Source organism: Saccopteryx bilineata, chromosome 1 (genome assembly GCF_036850765.1).
Source record: "Saccopteryx bilineata isolate mSacBil1 chromosome 1, mSacBil1_pri_phased_curated, whole genome shotgun sequence".
NCBI lineage: Eukaryota > Metazoa > Chordata > Mammalia > Chiroptera > Emballonuridae > Saccopteryx > Saccopteryx bilineata.
Window position 1 is genome coordinate 11,992,562 of NC_089490.1, and position 20,913 is coordinate 12,013,474.

Consider the following 20,913-nt stretch of genomic DNA (forward strand, 5'->3'; position numbering starts at 1 on the left):
CCTGCGGCCACAATGCAGGTGCATAAGTGAACAGTGTCCTTGTACAGTGATGAGATTCTCTTTCTCTTTGTTTCTAATTCTTGTCCAGAAACTGTGAAGATGATGAGTTTCACCCGATTTACTGTTTATTTATTTATTTATATATTTTATTTATTGATTTTAGAGAGAGGAAGGGAGAGAGAAACAAGAACATTCATCTGTTTCTGTGTGTGCCCTGACTGGGGATTGAACCAGCAACCTCTGTGCTTCTGGGCAGGGATCTAACTAACAGCTATCCAGGTAAAGCCACTCTGTATGTAATTGGAAAAAATTTATAAAGAAATGTGGGCAGCCTGACCTGGGGTGGTGCAGAGGATAGCGCGGCGACCAGCGATGCTGAGGTTGCCGGTTCAAGATCCCCGGCTTGCCCGGTCAAGGCACCCAAGAGAAGAAACGCTGCTTCCTGCTCCTTCTCTCCTCTGCCTTTCTCTCCCTCTCCTCTCTCTGAAATCAATAGATACGATAATAATAATAATAATAAATGTGGGCAGAAGGTGGACTCAGCACAGGGGACAGTAGGGTGACCACACAGGGACCAGGGAAGGCATGAGATCAGGTACTGCTATCAGCATGGGGACTTTCGGGTCAAGTGCAGGCTGAGGAGGCTGCCAGGGAGGACGTGTTCTGCAGGGTCACTGATCCGGGGCCAAACCAGAGCCCGAGGAAGCGCTCTCTGTGGAATAAGAGCCGAGCAGGAAACCTCACGCTGCGATGACGCTGGGACAGGGGCTCTTTATCCTCTGTGTCAGCGTGGTCACGTCAGCTCAGGAGCCCTGCAGACAGAGGGGACGCTGTGTCCAGTCCCAGCCACAGGCAGGTTCATTCCCTGCCCCCTGGTCCTCTTGTTACAGCTCTGACGTCAGAAAAGAAATGCTCCTTTCTCAACCCAAGCCAAAGCCACTGCAGAGTGAGTGAGCCTTTTCTAAGTGGTGAGAAGGGGCTTTCGTGCAAACTGCCTGACCACAAGTCACAGCCAAAATCCTCTTATTATTCTGTCCCTGTCCTGTCACCTCCACATCCTGTGCTAGGGACTGTGTCTCTAAAGGAGGATTAAAGAGTGTTACTTGTTGCTGAAGTCCAGAGTGTCCTGGGAAAGAGAAGGAAGACACTCACTCAAAGATATGAAGGTAAATCTGTCTCCAAACACATCGTCCCCAGCCCCAGAGCACCTGAGATTTCTCTACCCCACAACCCACCTCACCTGACACTGGAGAGGACAGGGGAACAGACACTGAGAGCAGTGACCTATGAAGCTCCCCTCACACACATCCAGTGTCTGCTCCTCATTTACTCCAGGGTCGTGACCCAAGTCTCCTGCATGCTAACCCTTCTCTTCCTCTTCAAGCCATAGTTCCTTACGTTTCAACCATAAGTACTGTGAACTATTATTTTCAGATTTTCTGGAAATTTGAGATTCAGGGAAAGAAGGACTTTATATGAAGTCATTGGTAGCAGAGAACTAAGGAACAAAGTCACTTCTTCCCCCATAGAGTCTGTGGGGATCCTCAGCTGCCAGCAGGCGCCTTACCTTTCTGACCCCTGAAGTAGACAAACAGCCCCGCCCCCAGGAAGAGCAGGCCCAGCACAAAGCCCCCAACTCCACTCAGCATCTTGCTCTGTGCAGATTCAGACTGTGCCGCTGAGAGAAGAAGCTATTTAGTGATTTTGATCCCAAATCCAGCTTTTCTAATTGAAACTCTGGGACTGAGCTTTGAGAGTAAGGGGACAAGTCAGCCCCAGAAGGATCAGAACAATCGGCCATTTGTGGAGAAGAGACCTAAAACTCACACTGAGTAGATACACGGTTCAGGCACTGAACTCATTTAACCATCAGGCCACTACTTCACGATCTGACGGATGCAGAGCCTGGGACTCAATGGGGTTGAGCCGTCGTCCAGGAGGACAGAGCTAATAGACACAGAGCAGGGACTGCTCCCCTCATGTCGGGAGACCCCACACTGTAGAGGATGTGCCTCTTCTCACATCACAGAGGACAACTCAGAGCAGCAGTGTGGAAGGACCATCCTAGACCACTGCAGTGGCAGGGGACTGGTGTCCAGGGCCCAGGGGACTATGACCTGTGACATCGTGGAGAAGCTCAAAACAGGGACAGTAATAATGGCCTCTGCTGGGGCTATAGCGGTTTATAGAATTATCACAGAACTACCCCAGGGACCTGTGCTGAAGGAGAGAACACGGTGTGGGGAGAGAACCCGACCCTCAGGGGAAAGCAAGGTCCCCTGTGCTGAGTGAGACACGTGTGAGGTCAGAAAGCTTCTCACTCCATTCCACGGTGACAGGGCTCGTCAGGCTTGGGTGCCGCACTTGGCAGGTGTAGACCTCTCCACTCTGGGGCACTGTTTCCAGCATCACCAGCATCTGGAAGGTCCAGTCCCCGTTCCGGATCAGGCCTGTGGAGCTGACCCCAGCCTCCTCTTCCTGGCCGTTGCGGAACCAGCGAACTTCAATGTGGCCTGGATAGAAGCCATTGACAGAGCAGACCAGGAGGTTGTGGTGCTGCAGACGCTCGGTCTTTGCAGGATACACAGTCACTGTGGGCGCAGCTGGGAGAGAAAAGGGGGGGAACGTGAGGAAGACAGAGGGAGGCTCCTTGGTTGGCTCCCTGTCAGCCTCCAGTCCCCAGTCCCAGGCTCTGTCCGTGGGCAGTTCCCTCAGAGCTGGCCCTCTGGCCCAATAGGAGTTAGCGCCCTGAGCCTTGAATCCATCCCTAAAGTAGTGGCTCATTAGAGTTGTCAGATACTATGAAGATTTTGGGGACTTTTTCACATTTTGCAATGGTTATTCATTATTGACATATTTACAAATTTTTGCAAGGCCTGTAGGTATTAAAGTGTGATTTCTAGGCCAGGGCTTCCTGGGTTCAAATCCTGGTTCTGCCTCTTACTGGTTGCTCCTGGGAGAATATTTACATTCCTCTGTGTCTCCACTCTCTCACCTATAAAGGGGGACAGTAATACTAACTTCCCTCTTAGGGATATGGGAGGATCAATGGACCTAAATATGTAAAGTGGCACCTGGAACCCAGCCAGCAAAATGTTAGCTAGTTATTATTTTTTGTTCCTTCGGCGAGAAATGATTAATTGATGCAGTGTGAACACATTGAGAAACAGTGTGGGAAAGATGGGGACACAGGGTATGACATCCTGGGAATGTGACACCCACACCTGTGAACCCCACAGACATGGTCCCACCTGGGAAGCAGGAAAGACAGGTGGTTCCCTGACTAAGAGCTGAGCCCCAGAAAGGCTGAGTCCTGAAGGAGAGGGGGAGGAGCCCGGGAGTCATTCATTAGAAATACTTGTAGGCCCTGGCCTGTTGGCTCAGTGGATAGTCAATCCACGTATGGACAGCCCGGTTTCAATACCCTGTGAAGGCACAGATGAGAAGGGGCCATCTGCTTCTCTTCCCTTTTCTCTCCCCTTTCTGTCCCTCTTCCCTTCTTGTAGCCAGTGGCTAGATTGGCCCGAAAATCCACCTCAAGCTCTGAGGATAGCTTGGCTGGTTCCAGCATCAGCCCCAGACAGGTGGTGCCGGCTGGATCCCAGTCGAGGGCACATGGGGGAGTCTGTCTATCTCTCCTCCTCTAACTTAAAATAATAAAGAACCTATAAATCAAAGAAGTATAAGTTAAAAATAAAAAACAAAATTTCATTTGAGCATTTGGTAAAACTGAAGAACATTTGGAATGTGAGGTAGTTGGTTACAACTATTAAAAGATTATATGAAAGTAGCTTTTAAATACTATTAACGTTCTAAAAATAGTAACATCAAAATATGAAGCAACAAAATTATAATTTATAAGCCTGGTTTCACATTCACTTCAGCTATGTAAAAATACGAACAGTAAGGGAAGGAGAGGAGGAGGCTCAGACCTAGAAGGCGCCTGGGAAAGAGCAGAGGCTCCTGGGAGCCCTGCCCCAGACACCTGCCACGCCCCCGACACCAGCTCCACTCAGAACACTCGTGGCACAAACACGTGACTGTCCCTGGTAAGGAGGGTTTGCCGGGACAGTGACTCTATGCTCACATCAGTCATCTCTGTCACCTCTGTTCCTGCAGCCTCCACCCCAGCCCGACAGCCCCGGAAATGTCCCCTCCGCGGGGCAGGACTGCATGGTGTCCCAACAGTCGCCCTCACAGGGCCCTCGCTCTCCCTCGGCCCCGGTTTCCTCTCCCTTTCCCCCTTACACATGTAGGCACGCACTTGCACGGACACACGTGCACACACACACGCCCCCCGCCGCGCTCACTTTGCCGATGCACCAAGAACCCATCATACACCCTGTGGTTGTGTCTGCAGAACGTGTCCACTGCGGCCCCCTCGTCCTCCAGGATGTCCTCCTGCCGGTTCCAGTACTTGGCACTCGGCCGCCCCAGCTCGGTCACCGCGCGGAACTTCCCCTCATCGCTGTCGAAGCGCACGTGCTCCTCCCGGTTGTAGATGTATCTGCTCAGCAACCACGTCCGCTGCGTCCCCTTGTAGAAATGACACTTGGCCTTATGCTGCTCCAAGAAATGTGCTGTGGGGACAGGGACCATCCGGTCACACTGGTTAGAGACAGACGGTGATCCCACCCAGTGTGGGGTGTTCAGGCCGGAGGGGACACGAGGACCCGGGAACCCCGACTACCTGCACCCAGGGGTCCCCTCTCGTCTGCGGCTGGAGGGCAGCAGAGGCCACTCGGGTCCTAAGTCACTGCGAATCCCCTGGGCTTCCCTGTGGGGCTGCGAGACCCCCAGTTGCAGTAGATTTCTATAATGTCCACCTCCTTCTGGAAGCTTCCACTGCCCTCCTCTCACCACCTCTTCCCCTTTCCTTAAACACATCCTCCTCCTCCTGTGAGCACATGGATGGTGGGACCTCCTGCCGCCCTGCTGCCTTGGGTGTCCACAGAAGGAGAACAGACTCCCCTCTGCCTGGAGCTTAAAGTTTAGTGACAGTGACTGTCGCAGCCCAGGGGCACAGAGTTCATACAGGAGTGAGAGATGTCAGAGGAGAAGTGTGGCATCCAGAACAGAGAGGAATAACAGGATCTAAGTTACATTCGGGGCCAAGAAGCCGCCTCTGTGGCCCTGGCCTGTTGGCTCGAGGGTAGAGCGGTGGCCAGCTTGTGGAAGTCCCGGTTCCCATCTGGTCAGGGCTCACATGAGAGGCGACCTTCTGCTTCCCGTCCTCTCCTCTCCCTCTTCTCTCTTTCTCTCGCAAATAGTGGCTCCGTTGGTTTGGTGTGCCCTGGGCACTGAGGATAGCTCAGTTGAGGAGAGACTTGTTCCAGATGGGGTTGCTGGGTGAATCTCTATCTGGGTGCATAATGAAGTCTATCTCCCCTTCTCTCACTAAAATAAAATTAAAAAAGCGGCTTCTGGGTGACATTGAAGATGTGACAGGAAGGTTTAGTTGGTGTGAGCTGGAAGAATACAGGTGTTGTATGTGTTTGGGGAAAGAAAAGCACATTTCAGGTACAGGTAATACCACCTGCAAAAACCTAGGAGAATCATGAACACCTTCCAGACACGAGAGGGAACAGCACTCCGAGGCACAGACAGTGACAGGGGAGGGGAGATGGGACCAGACAGGTCAGGGGGAGCCCGTGCTGAACGCCGGGGTGGGTGGGGGGTTAGGATGGGACCTTATTCTAATGTAACGGGAGACTATGGACGAGTTTTAGAGAGACTAAACCTCAATCCCAACAGGACCACATCTCCTTTCTGCATTTCTGCATCCAGAAAGCTCAGGAAAGCAGAAGAATAAGCTTGTGGTTAAAAGTGAGATGAGGCCCTGGCCGGTTGGCTCAGCGGTAGAGCGTCGGCCTAGCGTGCGGAGGACCCGGGTTCGATTCCCGGCCCTGGCCGGTTGGCTCAGCGGTAGAGCGTCGGCCTAGCGTGCGGAGGACTCGGGTTCGATTCCCGGCCAGGGCACATAGGAGAAGCGCCCGTTTGCTTCTCCACCCCTCCGCCGCGCTTTCCTCTCTGTCTCTCTCTTCCCCTCCTGCAGCCAAGGCTCCATTGGAGCAAAGATGGCCCGGGCGCTGGGCATGGCTCTGTGGCCTCTGCCTCAGGCGCTAGAGTGGCTCTGGTCGCAACATGGCGACGCCCAGGATGGGCAGAGCACCGCCCCCTGGTGGGCAGAGCACCGCCCCTGGTGGGCGTGCCGGGTGGATCCCGGTCGGGCGCATGCGGGAGTCTGTCTGACTGTCTCTCCCTGTTTCCAGCTTCAGAAAAAAGAAAAAAAAAAAAAAAAAAAAAAAGTGAGATGAATAAAAGGAAGTTCCTGGAATCATCAAGAGTGTGAAGGGAATTACGGCAGAAACTGAAAAATAATTGTGACTTAAAAAGACGAGTTGTTAAAAGTTAATAGAGATGTGATGACCAAGAACTCATGAAATTTTAAAAAACATTACATAAAGCAAAAAATAAAAATGAATTTCTGGCCCTGGCCGGTTGGCTCAGCGGTAGAGCGTCGGCCTAGCGTGCGGAGGACCCGGGTTCGATTCCCGGCCAGGGCACACAGGAGAAGCGCCCATTTGCTTCTCCACCCCTCCACCGCGCTTTCCTCTCTGTCTCTCTCATCCCCTCCCGCAGCCAAGGCTCCATAGGAGCAAAGATGGCCCGGGCGCTGGGGATGGCTCTGTGGCCTCTGCCCCAGGCGCTAGAGTGGCTCTGGTCGCAACATGGCGACGCCCAGGATGGGCAGAGCATCGCCCCCTGATGGGCAGAGCTTCGCCCCTGGTGGGCGTGCCGGGTGGATCCCGGTCGGGCGCATGCGGGAGTCTGTCTGACTGTCTCTCCCTATTTCCAGCTTCAGAAAAATGAAAAGAAAAAAAAAAAAATGAATTTCTTAAACTTCAATTGATTGAATGGATTCCACAAAAAAGTGGTGAGTTTGTACAACTGACTCTTTTGTTGTTGTAACAAAACAAGCTAAAATAAACCAGAAAGAACTGAGATGGAAGGTGAGTGTGTGTACCAAGTGTGAGTCTAGAATTTTAGGAACAGCCAGTGGAAAGCAGTGTTCTCAACCTCAACACTGTTGACAACGGAACCAGGTAATTCCTTGTGGTTGGGGGTGGGTGGGCTGTTCTGTACTCAGTGTCTCTGTTCTCTCTACACACTAGTCAGAAGAAACCACAATGTGACAACGAACCTGGCTCTAGATATTGCCAGATGATCCAGTGGTGGGAAGAAGGGGGAGGGGTGGTGACCTTCCCAGGGTGAGCTCCAGCAGAATGAACCATCTGAAACACCTGTGGTGAAAAGGCCATTGATATTTATAGAGCAGCTGAGAATTGCATAGGTAGTTCTACCTGTGGAGGATGTAGGTCCTACATGAAATTTGTGTTCTTTAGGAATGTCATCTGAGTGCAGACTATTTTTCCAAAAAAATACATTTGTTCAGGACCAAGGTTGACCTGTTTCTTGGCCTTGCTGACCAATCACCAAGTCAGACAATTTATCCTTCACATCGTCTTCTCTGTTACCTTCCCTGCCACTGGTCCCCTATTATCTACAGGAGGAAACTGCAGCACAGCCGTCTGACTCCTGTTCAGTGCCTGAAATAATTCACCGTCTAGCTGTGTCTCCCGCTGCCAGTAAGACCAGTCGGCCTCAGAATACCAGCCTCGGTCAGAGCGGAACTCCCATTTCTATAGTCAGGTCCCCTCAGAGGGGAGAAACTAACAAGATGACATTCTCATGTGGACAGTTCACCAAAACGAGCCGGTCCCCAGACTCTGAGCAGAGACCTTCTCTTACAAATGATGGCAGAGACGAGGGGACTATGGTCATATCAGGTCTCATCACAAATTCTCTAAACCTTCTTGACACATGAGAAAGTTGAAAAATAAAAATGTGTGAAGCTGCTGTACCCTGCAGGGTTAGCACTGTCGGTCCACGTTCATGGCTCAATTTAAGGTTTCCAAATATGCTGAATAGTGTGCCAGTTAAATCTGGATTACATACAAATTATTGTTGTTTCTCTGAGATTCAGATTCAGTCGGACATCCTGTGTTTCTCCGGCAGCCGTAGTCCACGTTGACAAGACCGGAGACAGAGGAGCATAGTTCATACTTCCTGTGTTCTTCCTCATGTGCCCACGACAGTCTGTACTAGTGTGAGTCCGTACAGGACTTTGCAAATCATAAATGCAAAGGAATGTGAATCTCCCCTGTACTGGAACTAGCAGCCCTTGCATCTCCCCACCTCCAACCCTAAGACAAAGTGACACATGTCAGCATCAGATACTTCCCCAGTAATTCAGACCCAAGCGGCCTCCGTCCTGGTGGAGGTCAGAAGCCCGAGCTCTAGAGTTGGAAAATCTACATTTGAACAATAGGTATTCTACTTTAGTCAGACTTTAACATCCATGGGTCCTCTTTCCTTTATTTATAAAATGGATTTAATGATAGTATATTCCTCACAGGACATTGTTAAGTGTGGAATTAAATAGTGATTCTTCCTAGAGCTCATCATATAATAAGGAGGCAATGTAGGAGAAGCTGATAGTACAGAAAGGTCCAAGACAGATTCACAATGAACACGAGCCTGGCTAGGTGTTCAAGATACTTTGAGTTCTCTAAGGCATCAGAGACATTATTAACCTCATAGATTCTGCTTGTCTGCGAGTTCACTCTAATTACAGAGAGTCTCTGCTTCAACCCCAGGGACTTTCCACAGGAGGAATGGAGGGCACTGACCCAGCTTCTGTCAGGGGACCTCCGTTACAGGGACCGGGCCTTATGAACACTGGGTTCAGGAGAGAAGAAGGGAGACAGTGGGGAGGCCCCTTGATACATCCTCGAGTATTAGGGAGAGACACCACATCACAGATGCTGTCGAGAACATCACAGAGAATTTCTTCAGAAAGACCTTTCTAATCCCTTTTGATTTCCCATAGACTTCAGAGAACTTTTCTTTTTCTTGGGATTACTCAATGTAATAAATGGAACCATTTGATAAGGATTTATTTTGACATTATTATTTCTGAATCCCATGAAGACCCCTAGGGAATAGGACAGGAGGCTGGAGAGGTTTATTGGAGGAGAGAGGAGAAGAAATGGTCTCTACACAGGGAGCCCCTGACACGGCTCTCGTAGGGCGAGCACCCAGGCTCCTTCTGCTGTGGAAAGAATTGGGATCCACAGGATAAAAACAGGTGGTCACTGAGGACAATGTCACAGTGTTCTAAGGAACATGGCTTGAATACAGTGACAAAGCTCATCCCTTCCTTCTCTCACCCACAGTAGCTCACCCCCGAGGTGCACTTACGTGGTGTGTCCCTGGCCCCATCCAGGAGAGGGCTCAGTACTGTCACTGTCACCATCAGAGCTGCCACCCAGGAGCCTCCAGGGAACCACAGACACACCGTGCTGGAACAGAGAGGACGGATGCAGAGAGCAGGGAGTTTCACTCATTGGTGATTATGACCCTTCCTCATCCACATCCCACATAATACCAACTAAGGAATTCATTTCTTTGTCCTCTGATTGGGTGAATTTAGTGTTGAGAACCAATCAGCATCAGAGGAGACAAATAGCATCATCAATTGCTGGTCAGAGATTTTCTCAGAGTCCTCTTGTAAAACTTAAATTTCCCTGCATTAAACAACTTGTTTTAATTTAGTGCTTTAAAAGTTTGCCGGGTTGTATCGAAAAAATTTAATTGGGCCCCTATGGAAAGCCACTCCGTGCAGGTTGGTGACAAGCACGCAAGTTGGAGACTTTTAGGAGCATTCGTCTGTCTTGCTTGAGCACGAGCTGCTTTGACAGATGTCCGAGTGCGTGTGCTAGGAGTGAGGGTGGAGGAGATGGAGCCCTGTGGGGAAACGGGCATTGCTCTCTGGCTGTAACCATACGGTTTCACACACATGGTGCTACTTTGTATAATCATTACAGGTCATTTAAATGCGAGCAGAGCTCAGAGCCCAAGTGGACGTTAGAGGACAGCTCTCTACCCAAAGTTCTGTACTAATTCTGACTCCACCACGGTTCTGACCCGCAGTCCTGCTGACCCGTGCTGTCACGTTCCCAGTGACGGGACCCCTCCCATGCTGCCGTAAGAGTGACCATGATTCTGTGGGTGGAATGGGTGGAGACGGTCAAAGGTACAGACTTTCTGTTATAAAATAAGTAAGTCACGAGAATGCAAGGGACAGCTCAGAGGGTAGGTCTTAAATGTCATGACAAGAAAAATTGTTGAAACTGTGTGTGGTGAGACGTTAACTACACTTACTGTGGTGACCGTTTCACAGTGTACAGCAATGTCCAGTCATTATGTTGTGTATCTGAAACTAATATGATGCCACATGTTGATTAGATCTCAGTATAAAAGGTAAGAGCCGTGTGGGCTACCCAGGAGTTGGGTAAAGAGACTGATTCACTACGAACTTAGGGATGTATGTTGTCTGTTCTAGAATGATCACTGAATAACAGAAACAGTGTAGAATTTTCAAACTTACAGTAAGGGAAAAAATAAAGAAGTGATAAATATTCACGTCACTCAGGTCTATATTTCCTGTCAGACTCCACATCTCTGTGGACCACACCTTACATTGGACATGTCCAGCCAGAGGGATCCAGTGGCTTTAGCCAACCTAACACCCATCCCAGAACAGATGCTACACGTGGGAACTTTTCTGCACTGTTTCAGTCTTTACTTTTGCCCAGTGGTCCCTACTCTCAATAGAAGATGAGTAAATATGTATCTTAGCACTCTATTATCATTTATAATATGTTTTTTTGTAGAATTTAGTGAACATGTAAAGTTAGAAAAACATAAAAGTTTATCAAAATAGTTATAGTTGTGACTGACCATTTCAAAACAAAAAAATAAAGTGTTAATCTCATCGCCCTTTTTAAACTCTTTTGAGGAAATGAGGTAACTCTCCCTTCGTGGTTCCATGCACTTTTAAAAATAATCTTACTTGACAAAGTATTTAGGAATCAGTTCAGAAGTAGACATTTCCCTTTCTCTTTTGCAACTGATTCTTTAAGAATTTCAGCTAGGCCCTGACCAGTTGGCTCAGTGGTAGAGTGTCTGCCCAACATGTGAATGTCTTATTTTCGATTCCTGGCCAGGACACAGGAGAAGCGCCCATCTGCTTCTCCACCCTTTCCCCATCTCTCTTCTCTCTCTCTTTCTCTCTCTTCCCCTCTTGCAGCCTTGGCTCTATTTGTGTGAGTTGGCCCGGGAAGCTGAAAATGTCTCCATGGCTTCTGCCTCAGGTGCTAAGAAGAGCTTGGTTGTTGAACATCAGAGCAACACCCTAAATGTGCAGAGCATTGCCCTTCAGTGGACTTGATGGGAGGATCCTGGTTGGGGCATATGTGGGCGTTTGTCTTTCCTCCTCCTCCTCTCTCATTGAATAAAACATAAATAGAAAGAGGAGTTTCATCTCACAACCAACTTGTTTAGATTAATTCCTTTTCCTTAAGAAAGGATTAAATCTGGAAGCCCACCATTAGTCTAATAAAAGGGGACTTCAAGAAGTAACCAGGTTTATATTTTATTTTTAAAAATCAGACTAATGGAGGCAAAAATACATGATATAAATATAACTGTGAGGGCACCACTTCCTTACAGGTGACTGTATTTCATACAGTTGTTGTCCCCTTTCTGTCCCCACGGGGCAGAGGACCGTGTGTCTGTGTGTGAGAAACAAAGACGTAGGAGACACCATGTCTAGTTCACTGCAGGCTCCTCCCAGCGCAGGGATCCGGGCCTGGTTACAGAATCCAGAAACGTCAGGAAAAAGCACAGAGGGAAACAAGGACACCTTCCAGATCCCCCTGCAGCCACAATGCAGGCGTGGAAGTGAACAGTGTCCTTGTACAGTGATGACACCCTCTTTCTCTTTTCTTTCTAATTTTTTTCCTGGAAACTGTGTGAAGGTGATGAGTTCCACTCCATATATAATAAAGAAAGATTTATAAAGAAATTTGGGCAGAAGGTGGATTCAGGGGTACAGGGGACAGTAGGGTGACTACACAGGGACCAGGGAAGGCATGAGATCAGGTACTGCTATCAGTGTGGGGACTTCCGGGTCAAGTGTGGGCTGAGGAGGCCATCAGGGAGAACGTGTTCTGCAGGGTCACTGACCCGGGGACAAACCAGAGCCCGAGGAAGTGCTCTCTGTGGAATAAGAGCCGAGCAGGAGACCTCATCCTGTGATGACGCTGGAACAGGGGCTCTTTATCCTCCATGTCAGCGTGGTCACGTCAGCTCAGGAGCCCTGCAGACAGAGGGGACGCTGTGTCCAGTCCCAGCCACAGGCAGCTTCGCCCCCCGCCCACACACCAGGTCCTCCTGTTACAGTTCTGACGTCAGAAGGAGAAATGCTCCTGTATCACCCCGAGCCAAAGTTACTATAGAGCGGGCCTGTCCTAAGTGGACAGAGGAGGCTTTAGTGCACACTGCCTGACCACAAGTCACAGCCAAAATCCTCTTATTATTCTGTCCCTGTCTTGTCACCTGTGCATCCTGTGCTAGGGACTGTGTCTCTAAAAAAATATCAAAGAGCATTACCTGTTGGCAGAAGTCCAGAGTGTCCTGGGAAAGAGAAGGAAGACACTCACTCAAAGATATGAAGGTAAATCTGTCCCCAAACACATCATCCCAGCCCCAGAGCACCTGAGATTTCTCTACCCCACAACCCACCTCACCCGACACCGGAGAGGACAGGGGAGCAGACACTGAGAGCAGTGACCTGTGAAGCTCCCCTCACACACATCCAGTGTCTGCTCCTCATCTACTCCAGGGTCGTGACCCAAGTCTCCTGCATGTTAACCCTTCTCTTCCTCTTCAGGCCATAATTCTTTATGTCTCGACCATAAGCACCATGAAGTATTATTTCTGAATTTCAGGACATTTGAGATTAACCAGCGGCTTTATACAGGGCCACTGATAACAGAGAACTAACTCTACCAAAGTCATTTCTTCCCCCATAAAGTCTATGGGGATCCTCAGCTGCCAGCAGGCGCCTTACCTTTCTGACCCCTGAAGTAGACAAACAGCCCCGCCCCCAAGGAAGAGCAGGCCCAGCACCAAGCCCCCGACTCCACTCAGCATCTTGCTCTGTGCAGATTCAGACTGTGCCCCTGAGAGAAGAAACAATTTGGTGATTTTGATCCCAAATCCTGCTTCTCTAATCGAGACTCTGGGACTGAGCTTTGAGGGTAAGGGGAGGAGTTAGCCCCAGAAGGATCAGAACAACTGGCCATCTCTGGAAAAGGAACTTAAAACATACACTGAGTGGATACGGTAGAAGGTTCAGGCACTGGACTCATTGAAACATCACAGCCCTGACATCAGGCCCCTACTTCATGATCTGACGAATACGGAACCTGGGACTCAATGAGGCTGAGCCCTCGTCAAGGGGGACAGAGCTTACAGACGCAGAGCAGGGACTGCTCCCCTCATGTCAGAGGCCCCCACATTGTAGAGGATGCGCCTCTGCTCAGATCACAGTGGACAACTCAGAGAGCAGTGTGGAAGGACAAGCTCAGCCGTCGCAGGGGACTGGTGGTACCCAGGGCCAAGGGGCCACGATCTGGGAAATTATGTGAAAGTTCAAAACAGAGACAGTATAATGGCCTTCACCAGGGCTATAGCTGTCTATAGAATTACCACAGGACTACGCCAGGGACCTGTGCTGAAGGAGGGACATGAACAAATGAGAACACGGTGTGGGGAGGGAGAACCCCACTCTCAGGGAGAAGCAAGGTCCCCTGTGCTGGGAGAGACACGGGTGAGGTCAGAAAGCTTCTCACTCCATTCCACGGTGACAGGGCTCGTCAGGCTTGGGTGCCGCACTTGGCAGGTGTAGACCTCTCCACTCTGGGGCACTGTTTCCAGCATCACCAGCATCTGGAAGGTCCAGTCTCCGTTCCGGATCAGGCCTGTGGAGCTGACCCCAGCCTCCTCTTCCTGGCCGTTGCGGAACCAGCGGATTTCAACGTGTCCTGGATAGAAGCCAGTGACAGAGCAGACCAGGAGGTTGTGGTGCTGCAGGCGCTCGGTCTTTGCAGGATACACAGTCACTGTGGGCGCAGCTGGGAGAGAAAAGGGGGGGGGAACATGAGGAAGACAGAGGGAGGCTCCTTGGTTGGCTTCCTGTCAGCCTCCAGTCTCCAGTCCCAGGCTCTGTCCTTGGGCAGCGTCCCTCAGAGCTGGCCCTGTGGCCCAGCGGAAGTGAGTGCCCTGAGCCTTGAATCTATCCCTAAAGCTGTGGCTTACTAGAGTTGACAGATACTGCAGAGTTTTGGGAGACTTTTTCATATCTTGAAACAGTTATTTGTTATTGACGTGTTTACAAATCTTTGCATGGCATATAGGGTATTAAAGCATCATTTCTGGGGCTGGGCTTCCTGAGTTCAAATCCCGGTTCTGCCTCTTACTGGTTGCTTCTGGCAGAATTTTACATTCCTCTGTGTCTCAGCTCTGTCACCTATAAAGGGGGATAGTAATAGTTACTTACCTCTTAGGGATATGGGAGGATCAATGGGTCTAAATAGGTAAAACAATGGCTTGAACTTAGCAGCAATACGTGTTAGCTAGCTACTATCCTTGTTCATTTGGAGAGAAAATATAATTGAAAGCAGTGTGAGCAAATTGAGAAACAGCGTACGGAAAATGGGGACACAGGGTATGACATCCTGGGAACGTGACACCCACACCTGAGAACCCCACAGACATGGTCCCACCTGGGCAGCAGGAAAGACAGGTGGGTCCCTGACTCTGAGGGCTGAGTCTCTGAAAGGCATCAGTCCTTAAGAAAGAAGGAGTCATTCATTAGAAATACTTGTAGGCCTTGGCCTGTTGGCTCAGTGGATAGTCCCAGGTTCTATACCCTGTCAAGGCACACACGAGAAGGGACCATCTGCTTCTCTCCCCCACTCTGCCTCCCTCCTCTCCCTTTACTCTTCTGCCAGCCAGTGGCTCCATTGGCCCGAAAGTCCACCTCAGGCCCTGAGGATAGCTTAGGTGGGTCCGCATTAGCCCCAGACAGGTGTTGCTGGCTGGATCCCAGTCTGGGCACATGGAGGAGTCTATCTCCTGTCCTCTAACTGAAAATAAAAAAGAGCCTAGAAGTTAAAAAAGTATAAGTTAAAAATAAAAAACAAAATTTCAGTGGATAATTTGGTAATAGTGATGAAAATTTGTAATGTGAGGTAAATTGTTACAACTGTAAAAAGATAATATGGAACTAGTTTTTAAATACTGTTAACATTATAAAACTAGTAACATCAAAATGTCAAGTAACGAAATTATAACTTATAAACCTAGTTTCACAATCACGTCAACTATGTAAAAATACAGACAGTAAGGGAAGGAAAGGAAGAAACTGCGACGTAGAAGGAGCCTCAGAAAGAGCAGAGGCTCCTGGGAGCCACGCCCCTCAGACAAGCCCCACCCACAACACGCTCCTGCACAAACACGTGACTGTCCCGGGTAAGGAGGGCTTGCTGGGACAGACCAGACAGTGATTCTATGCTCACATCCAGTCACCTCTGTCACCTCTGCTCCCCGAGCCTCCACCCCAGCCCCACAACCTCGAAATGTCCCCTCTGCAGGCCGGGGCCACACGGTGTCCCGACAGCTGCCCTCCCCGGGCCTTCGCTCTCCCTCCTCCCTCTTACACACGCACGCACGTACACATGCGTGTATACACACACACACACACACACACCCCACATACACACACACACACACACACACACACACACACCACGTCCCCCACCGCGCTCACTTTGCCGATGCACCAGGAATGGCTCGTAAATCAGGTACCAGACTCTGCACACCGTGTCCACCTGGCCCCGCATCCGCTGCAGGATGTCCTTCTGCCGGTTCCAGCTCTCCGCGTCCAGCCGCCCCAGCTCGGTCACCGCGCGGAACTCCCCCACGTCGCTGTCGAAGTGCACGAACTCCTGCCCGTTGTAGACGTATCTGATCAGCAACCGCATCCGCTGTGTCCCGTTGTAGAAATGACACTCGCCCTTAAGCTGTTCCAAGTAATGTGCTGTGGGGACATCCGGCCACACTGGTTAGAGACTGACGGTGACCCCGCTCAGTGCGGGGTGCTCAGGCCGGCAGGGAAACGAGGACCCGGGCACCCCGACTGCCCGCATCCGGGGTCCCCTCTCTTCTGGGGCCCGAGGACAGAGAAGACCCCGGGGCCTATGTCTCTGAGGATCCCCTGGGCTTCCCTGCAGGTCTGCGAGACCCCCAGCTGCATGAGGATTTGCCTCATCTTCACCTCCTTCTGGAAGCTTCCACCTCCCTCCTCTTACCCACCCCTTCCCCTTTCCTTAAACACCACCTCCTTCTCCTGTGAACACGTGGTTGATGGGACCTCCTGCCGCCCTGCTGCCTGGGCGTCCACAGAAGGAGAACAGACTCTCTCCTCTGCCTGGAGCTTAAAGTTTAGTGACAGTGACTGTCGCAGCCCAGGGGAACCGAGTTCATACAGGAGTGAGAGATGTCAGAGGAGAAGTGTGGAGTCCAGAACAGAGAGGAATAACCTGATCTAAGTTACATTAGGGGCCTTGAAGCCACCTCTGTGGCCCTGGCCCGTTGGCTCAGAGGGTAGAGCAGTGGCCAGCCTGTGGAAGTCCTGGTTCCCATCTGGTCAGGGGTCACATGGAGGCGACCTTCTGCTTCCCCTCCTCTCCTCTCCCCCTTCTCTCTCTCTCTCTTTGGCAGCTAGAGGCTCCGTTGGTTTGGCGAGCCCTGGGCACTGAGGATAGCTCAGTTCAGTCGAGCATTGGTTCCAGATGGGGTTGCTGGGTGAATCCCCATCCGGGTGCATGCTGGAGTCTATCTCCCCTTCTCTCACTAAAAAAAAATAAAATAAAATAAAAAATAAAAATATAATAAATAAATTAAAAATTAAAAAAGCAGCTTCTGGGTGACATTTAAGATGTGACAGGAAAGTTTGGTTGGTGTGAGCTGGAAAAAGACAGGTGTGTGTGTTTGGGGAAGAAAAACACATTTCAGGTAAAGGTAACACCCCCTGCAAAAGCCTGAGAGAACCATGAGCGTCCTCCAGACAGGAGAGGGGACAGTGCCCTGAGGCACAGACAGTGACAGGGGAGGGGAGGGGACAGGCAGGTCAGGTGGAGCAGGTACTGAAAGCCTGGTGGGGGGATTAGAATGGGACTTTATTCTAAATGTAACGGGAGACCACGGACGGGTTTTAGGGAGACTAAACCCCAATCCCAACAGGGCCGCATCTCCTTTCTGCATTTCCACATCCAGAAAGCTCAGAAAACCAGAATAAACCTGTGGTTAAAAGTGAGATGAATGAATGGAAGTTTCTGGTGTCATCAAGTGTGGAGAGAAGAATTGCAGAGACTTAAGACACTTTACTGAAAAATAATCTTGACTTTTTAAAGACAAGTTGTTAAAAGTTAATAGAGATGTGATGACTAAGAACTCATGAAATTTTGAAAAACATGCATAAGGCAAGAAAAGAAAATGAATATTTTAAACTTCAGTTGATTGAATTGATCACACAAGAAAGTAGTGCATTTGTACAATTGACATTTTTGTGTCTGTAATAAAACAAGCTAAAATAAACCAGAAAGAACTGAATTGGAAGGCGAGTGTGTGTAAAAAGTGTAAGTCTAGAATTTTAGGAACAGTGAGTATAGAGTAGTGTTCTCAACTTCAATGGAACCAGGTAATTCCTTGTGGTTGGGGGTGGGTGGGCTGTTCTGTACTCAGTGTCTCTGTTCTCTCTACACACTAGTCAGAAGAAACCACAATGTGACAACAAACCTGGCTCTAGATATTGCCAGATGTTCCAGGGGTGGGAAGAAGGGGGGAGGGGTGGTGACCTTCCCAGGGTGAGCTCCAGCAGTATGAGCCATCTGAAACACCTGTGGTGAAAAGCCATTGATATTTATAGAGCAGCTGAGAATTGCTTAGGTAGTTCTACCTGTGGAGGATGTAGGTCCTACATGACATTTGTGTTTTTTAGGAATGTCATCTGAGTGCAGACTATTTTTCCAGAAAAATACATTTGTTCAGGACCAAGGTTGACCTGTTTCTTGGCCTTGCTGACCAATCACCAAGTCAGACAATTTATCCTTCACATCGTCTTCTCTCTTCCCTTCCCTGCCACTGGTCCCCTATTATCTACAGGAGGAAACTGCAGCACAGCCATTTGACTCCTGTTCAGTGTTCGAAATAATTCACTAACTGTCTCCCGCTGCCAGTAAGACCAGTCGGCCTCAGCATAGCAGCCTCGGCCCAGTGTGGGACCCCATTTCAGGTCCCGTCAGAAGGGAGAAAGTAAGATGACATTTCATGTGGACAGTTCACCAAAATGTGCAGGTCCACAGACTCTGAACAGAGACCTTCACTTATAAATGATGACAGAGATTGGGGATATGGTCAGATGAGGTCTATGCAAAAATTCTCTAAACCTTCTTGACACATGAGAGAGTTGAAAAATGAAAACGTGTGAACCTGCTGCAGCCTGTGGGGTTAGCACTGTCCGTCCACGTGCACGGCCCTATTTAAAGTTTTCAAATAAAATAAATAGTGTGCCCAGTTAAATTTGAATTTCAGATAAATTATTGTTGTTTCTCTGAGATTCAGATTCAGTCGGGCATCCTGTATTTATCTGGGAGCCCCAGCCCCACGCTAACAAGACCAGAGACAGAGGAGCATAGTTAATACTTCCTGTGTTCTTCCTCATGTGCCCACGACAGTCTGCACTAGTGTGAGTCCAGACGGGACTTCTCAAATCAGAAATGCAAATGAATGTGAATGTAAATCTGTCCTATATTGGAACCAAGAGACCATGCATCTCCCTACCCCCGACCCGAAGACACCCTGGCACATGTGAGCATCAGATACTTCCCCAGTAATTCAGACTCAGCCAAGCCACTGTCACCAGTGGAGGTTAGAAGCCCGAGCTCTAGAGTTAGAAAATATATATTTTAATGTTAACTCTTCCACTTAGGTCAGATTTTAACATCCATAGGATATTTTTCCTTTATTTGTAAAATGGATTTAATGATAGTATGTCCCTCCCAGGATATTGTTAAGTGTGGAATCAAATAGTGATTCTTCCTAGTGCTCATGATATAATAAGGAAGCAATGTAGGAGAATCTGATAGTACAGAAAGGTTCAAGATAGATTCACAATGAACACGAGCCTGGCCAGGTGTTCAGAGAAGCTTTGAGTTCTCTAAGACATCAGAGACACTGACCCCATTGATGCTGGTTGTCTGCGGGGTCACTCTAAGTACTGAGAGTCTCTGCTTCAGCCCCGGGGACTTTCCTCAGGAGGAATGGAGGGCACTGAACCCAGCTTCCGTCAGGGGACCGCAGTTACAGGGGCCAGGCCTGGGTTCAGGGGGAAGGAAGGGAGGCGGTGGGGAGGCCCCTTGATACATCCTCACCTATTAGGGAGAGACACCACATCTCAGATGCTGTCCAGAACATCACAGCGGATTCTTAGTAGAGACCCTTCTAATTCCTTCTGAGTCCCCATAAAGCTTCAGAGACTTTTCTTTTCCTTGGGATAACTCAATATAATAAATAAAACCATTTAATAAGGAATTATTTTGACAATATTATTTCTGAATCCCATGAAGACCCTGAGGGAATGGGACACGAGGCTGGAGAGGTTTATTGGAGGAGAGTGGAGAAGAAACGGTCTCTACACAGGGAGCCCTGACATGGATCTCGTAGGACGAGCACCCACGCTCCTTCTGCTGTGGAAAGAATCAGGATCCACAGGATGTAGACAGGGGGTCACTGAAGAGAATGTCACAGTGTTCTAAGGGACATGGCCTGGACACAGTGACAAAGCTCATCCCTTCCTTCTCTCACCCACAGTAGCTCACCCCGGAGGTGCACTTACGTGGTGTGTCCCTGGCCCCATCCAGGAGAGGGCTCAGTACTGTCACTGTCACCATCAGAGCTGCCACCCAGGAACCTCTGAGGAACCACAGACATGCCATGCTGGAACAGAGAGGAGGGGTGCAGAGAGCGGGGAGTCCCACTCTGTGAGGATCCCACATAATATGAACTAAGGAACTCGTTTTCTGTTCCTTGATTGGGTGACTTCAGTGTTGAGAACCAATCAGCATCAGAGAAAATAGTGTCATCAGTTGCTGGTCAGAGATTTTGTCTGAAGGTCTTGTGAAACTTAAATTTCCCTGCATTAAAAGACTTGTTTTAATTTAGTGCTTTAAAAGTTTGCTGGGTTGTATTGAAAACATTTAATTGGGTCCCTATGGAGAGCCACTCCGTGCAGGTCGGTGACAAGCACACAAGTTGAAGACTTTTAGGAGCATTCGTCTGTCTTTCTTGAGCACGAGCTGCTGTGACAGATGTCTGAGTGTGTGTGCTAGGAGTGAGGGTGGAGGAGATGGAGCCCTGTGGGGAAACGGGCATTGCTCTCTGGCTGTAACCATACGGTTTCACACACATGGTACTACTTTGTATAATCATTACATGTCATTTTAATGCGAGTAGAGCTCAGAGCCTGAGTGGACGTTAGAGGACAGCTCTCTACCCAAAGTTCTGTACTAATTCTGACTCCACCACGGTTCTGACCCGCAGTCCTGCTGACCCGTGCTGTCATGTTCCCAGTGAGGGGACCCCTCCCATGCTGCCGTAAGAGTGACCGCGATTCCATGGGTGGAATGGGTGGAGACGGTCAAAGGTACAGACTTTCTATTATAAAATAAGTCAGTCAGGAGAATGCAAGGGACAGCTCAGAGGGTAGGTCTTAAATGTCATGACAAAAAAAATGTTTGTAACAGCGTGTGGTGAGTCGTTAACTACACTTACTGCGGTGATTGTTTCACAGTGTACAGCAATGTCCAGTCATTATGATGT

At 49.4% G+C, this 20,913-nt stretch overlaps 1 protein-coding gene and 1 pseudogene across 3 annotated transcripts; both read right to left on the reverse strand.

The window, feature by feature from the left end:
* Positions 1-548: 548 nt before the first annotated feature.
* Positions 549-9,485, reverse strand: LOC136337560 (DLA class II histocompatibility antigen, DR-1 beta chain-like). 2 transcript variants are annotated; one of them, XM_066278944.1, is made up of 6 exons: positions 9,325-9,485; positions 4,311-4,580; positions 2,322-2,603; positions 1,568-1,678; positions 1,104-1,126; positions 549-812 (listed from the first exon to the last, which is right to left on the reverse strand). In XM_066278944.1, exons 1-6 carry the CDS (start codon positions 9,377-9,379, stop codon positions 804-806), a joined length of 750 nt encoding a protein of 249 aa, XP_066135041.1. In that variant the 5' UTR covers positions 9,380-9,485; the 3' UTR covers positions 549-803. The 2 variants fall into 2 exon arrangements, with proteins under 2 accessions (XP_066135041.1, XP_066135133.1); XM_066279036.1 differs by lacking the exon at positions 1,104-1,126.
* A 2,097-nt stretch (positions 9,486-11,582) lies between these two features.
* LOC136337468 (DLA class II histocompatibility antigen, DR-1 beta chain-like) lies at positions 11,583-20,078 on the reverse strand (annotated as a pseudogene). Its single transcript, XR_010731839.1, has 6 exons — positions 19,931-20,078; positions 15,803-16,072; positions 13,824-14,105; positions 13,040-13,151; positions 12,580-12,603; positions 11,583-12,286 (listed from the first exon to the last, which is right to left on the reverse strand). The product of XR_010731839.1 is annotated as a DLA class II histocompatibility antigen, DR-1 beta chain-like (transcript).
* Between the last annotated feature and the right edge of the window lie 835 nt (positions 20,079-20,913).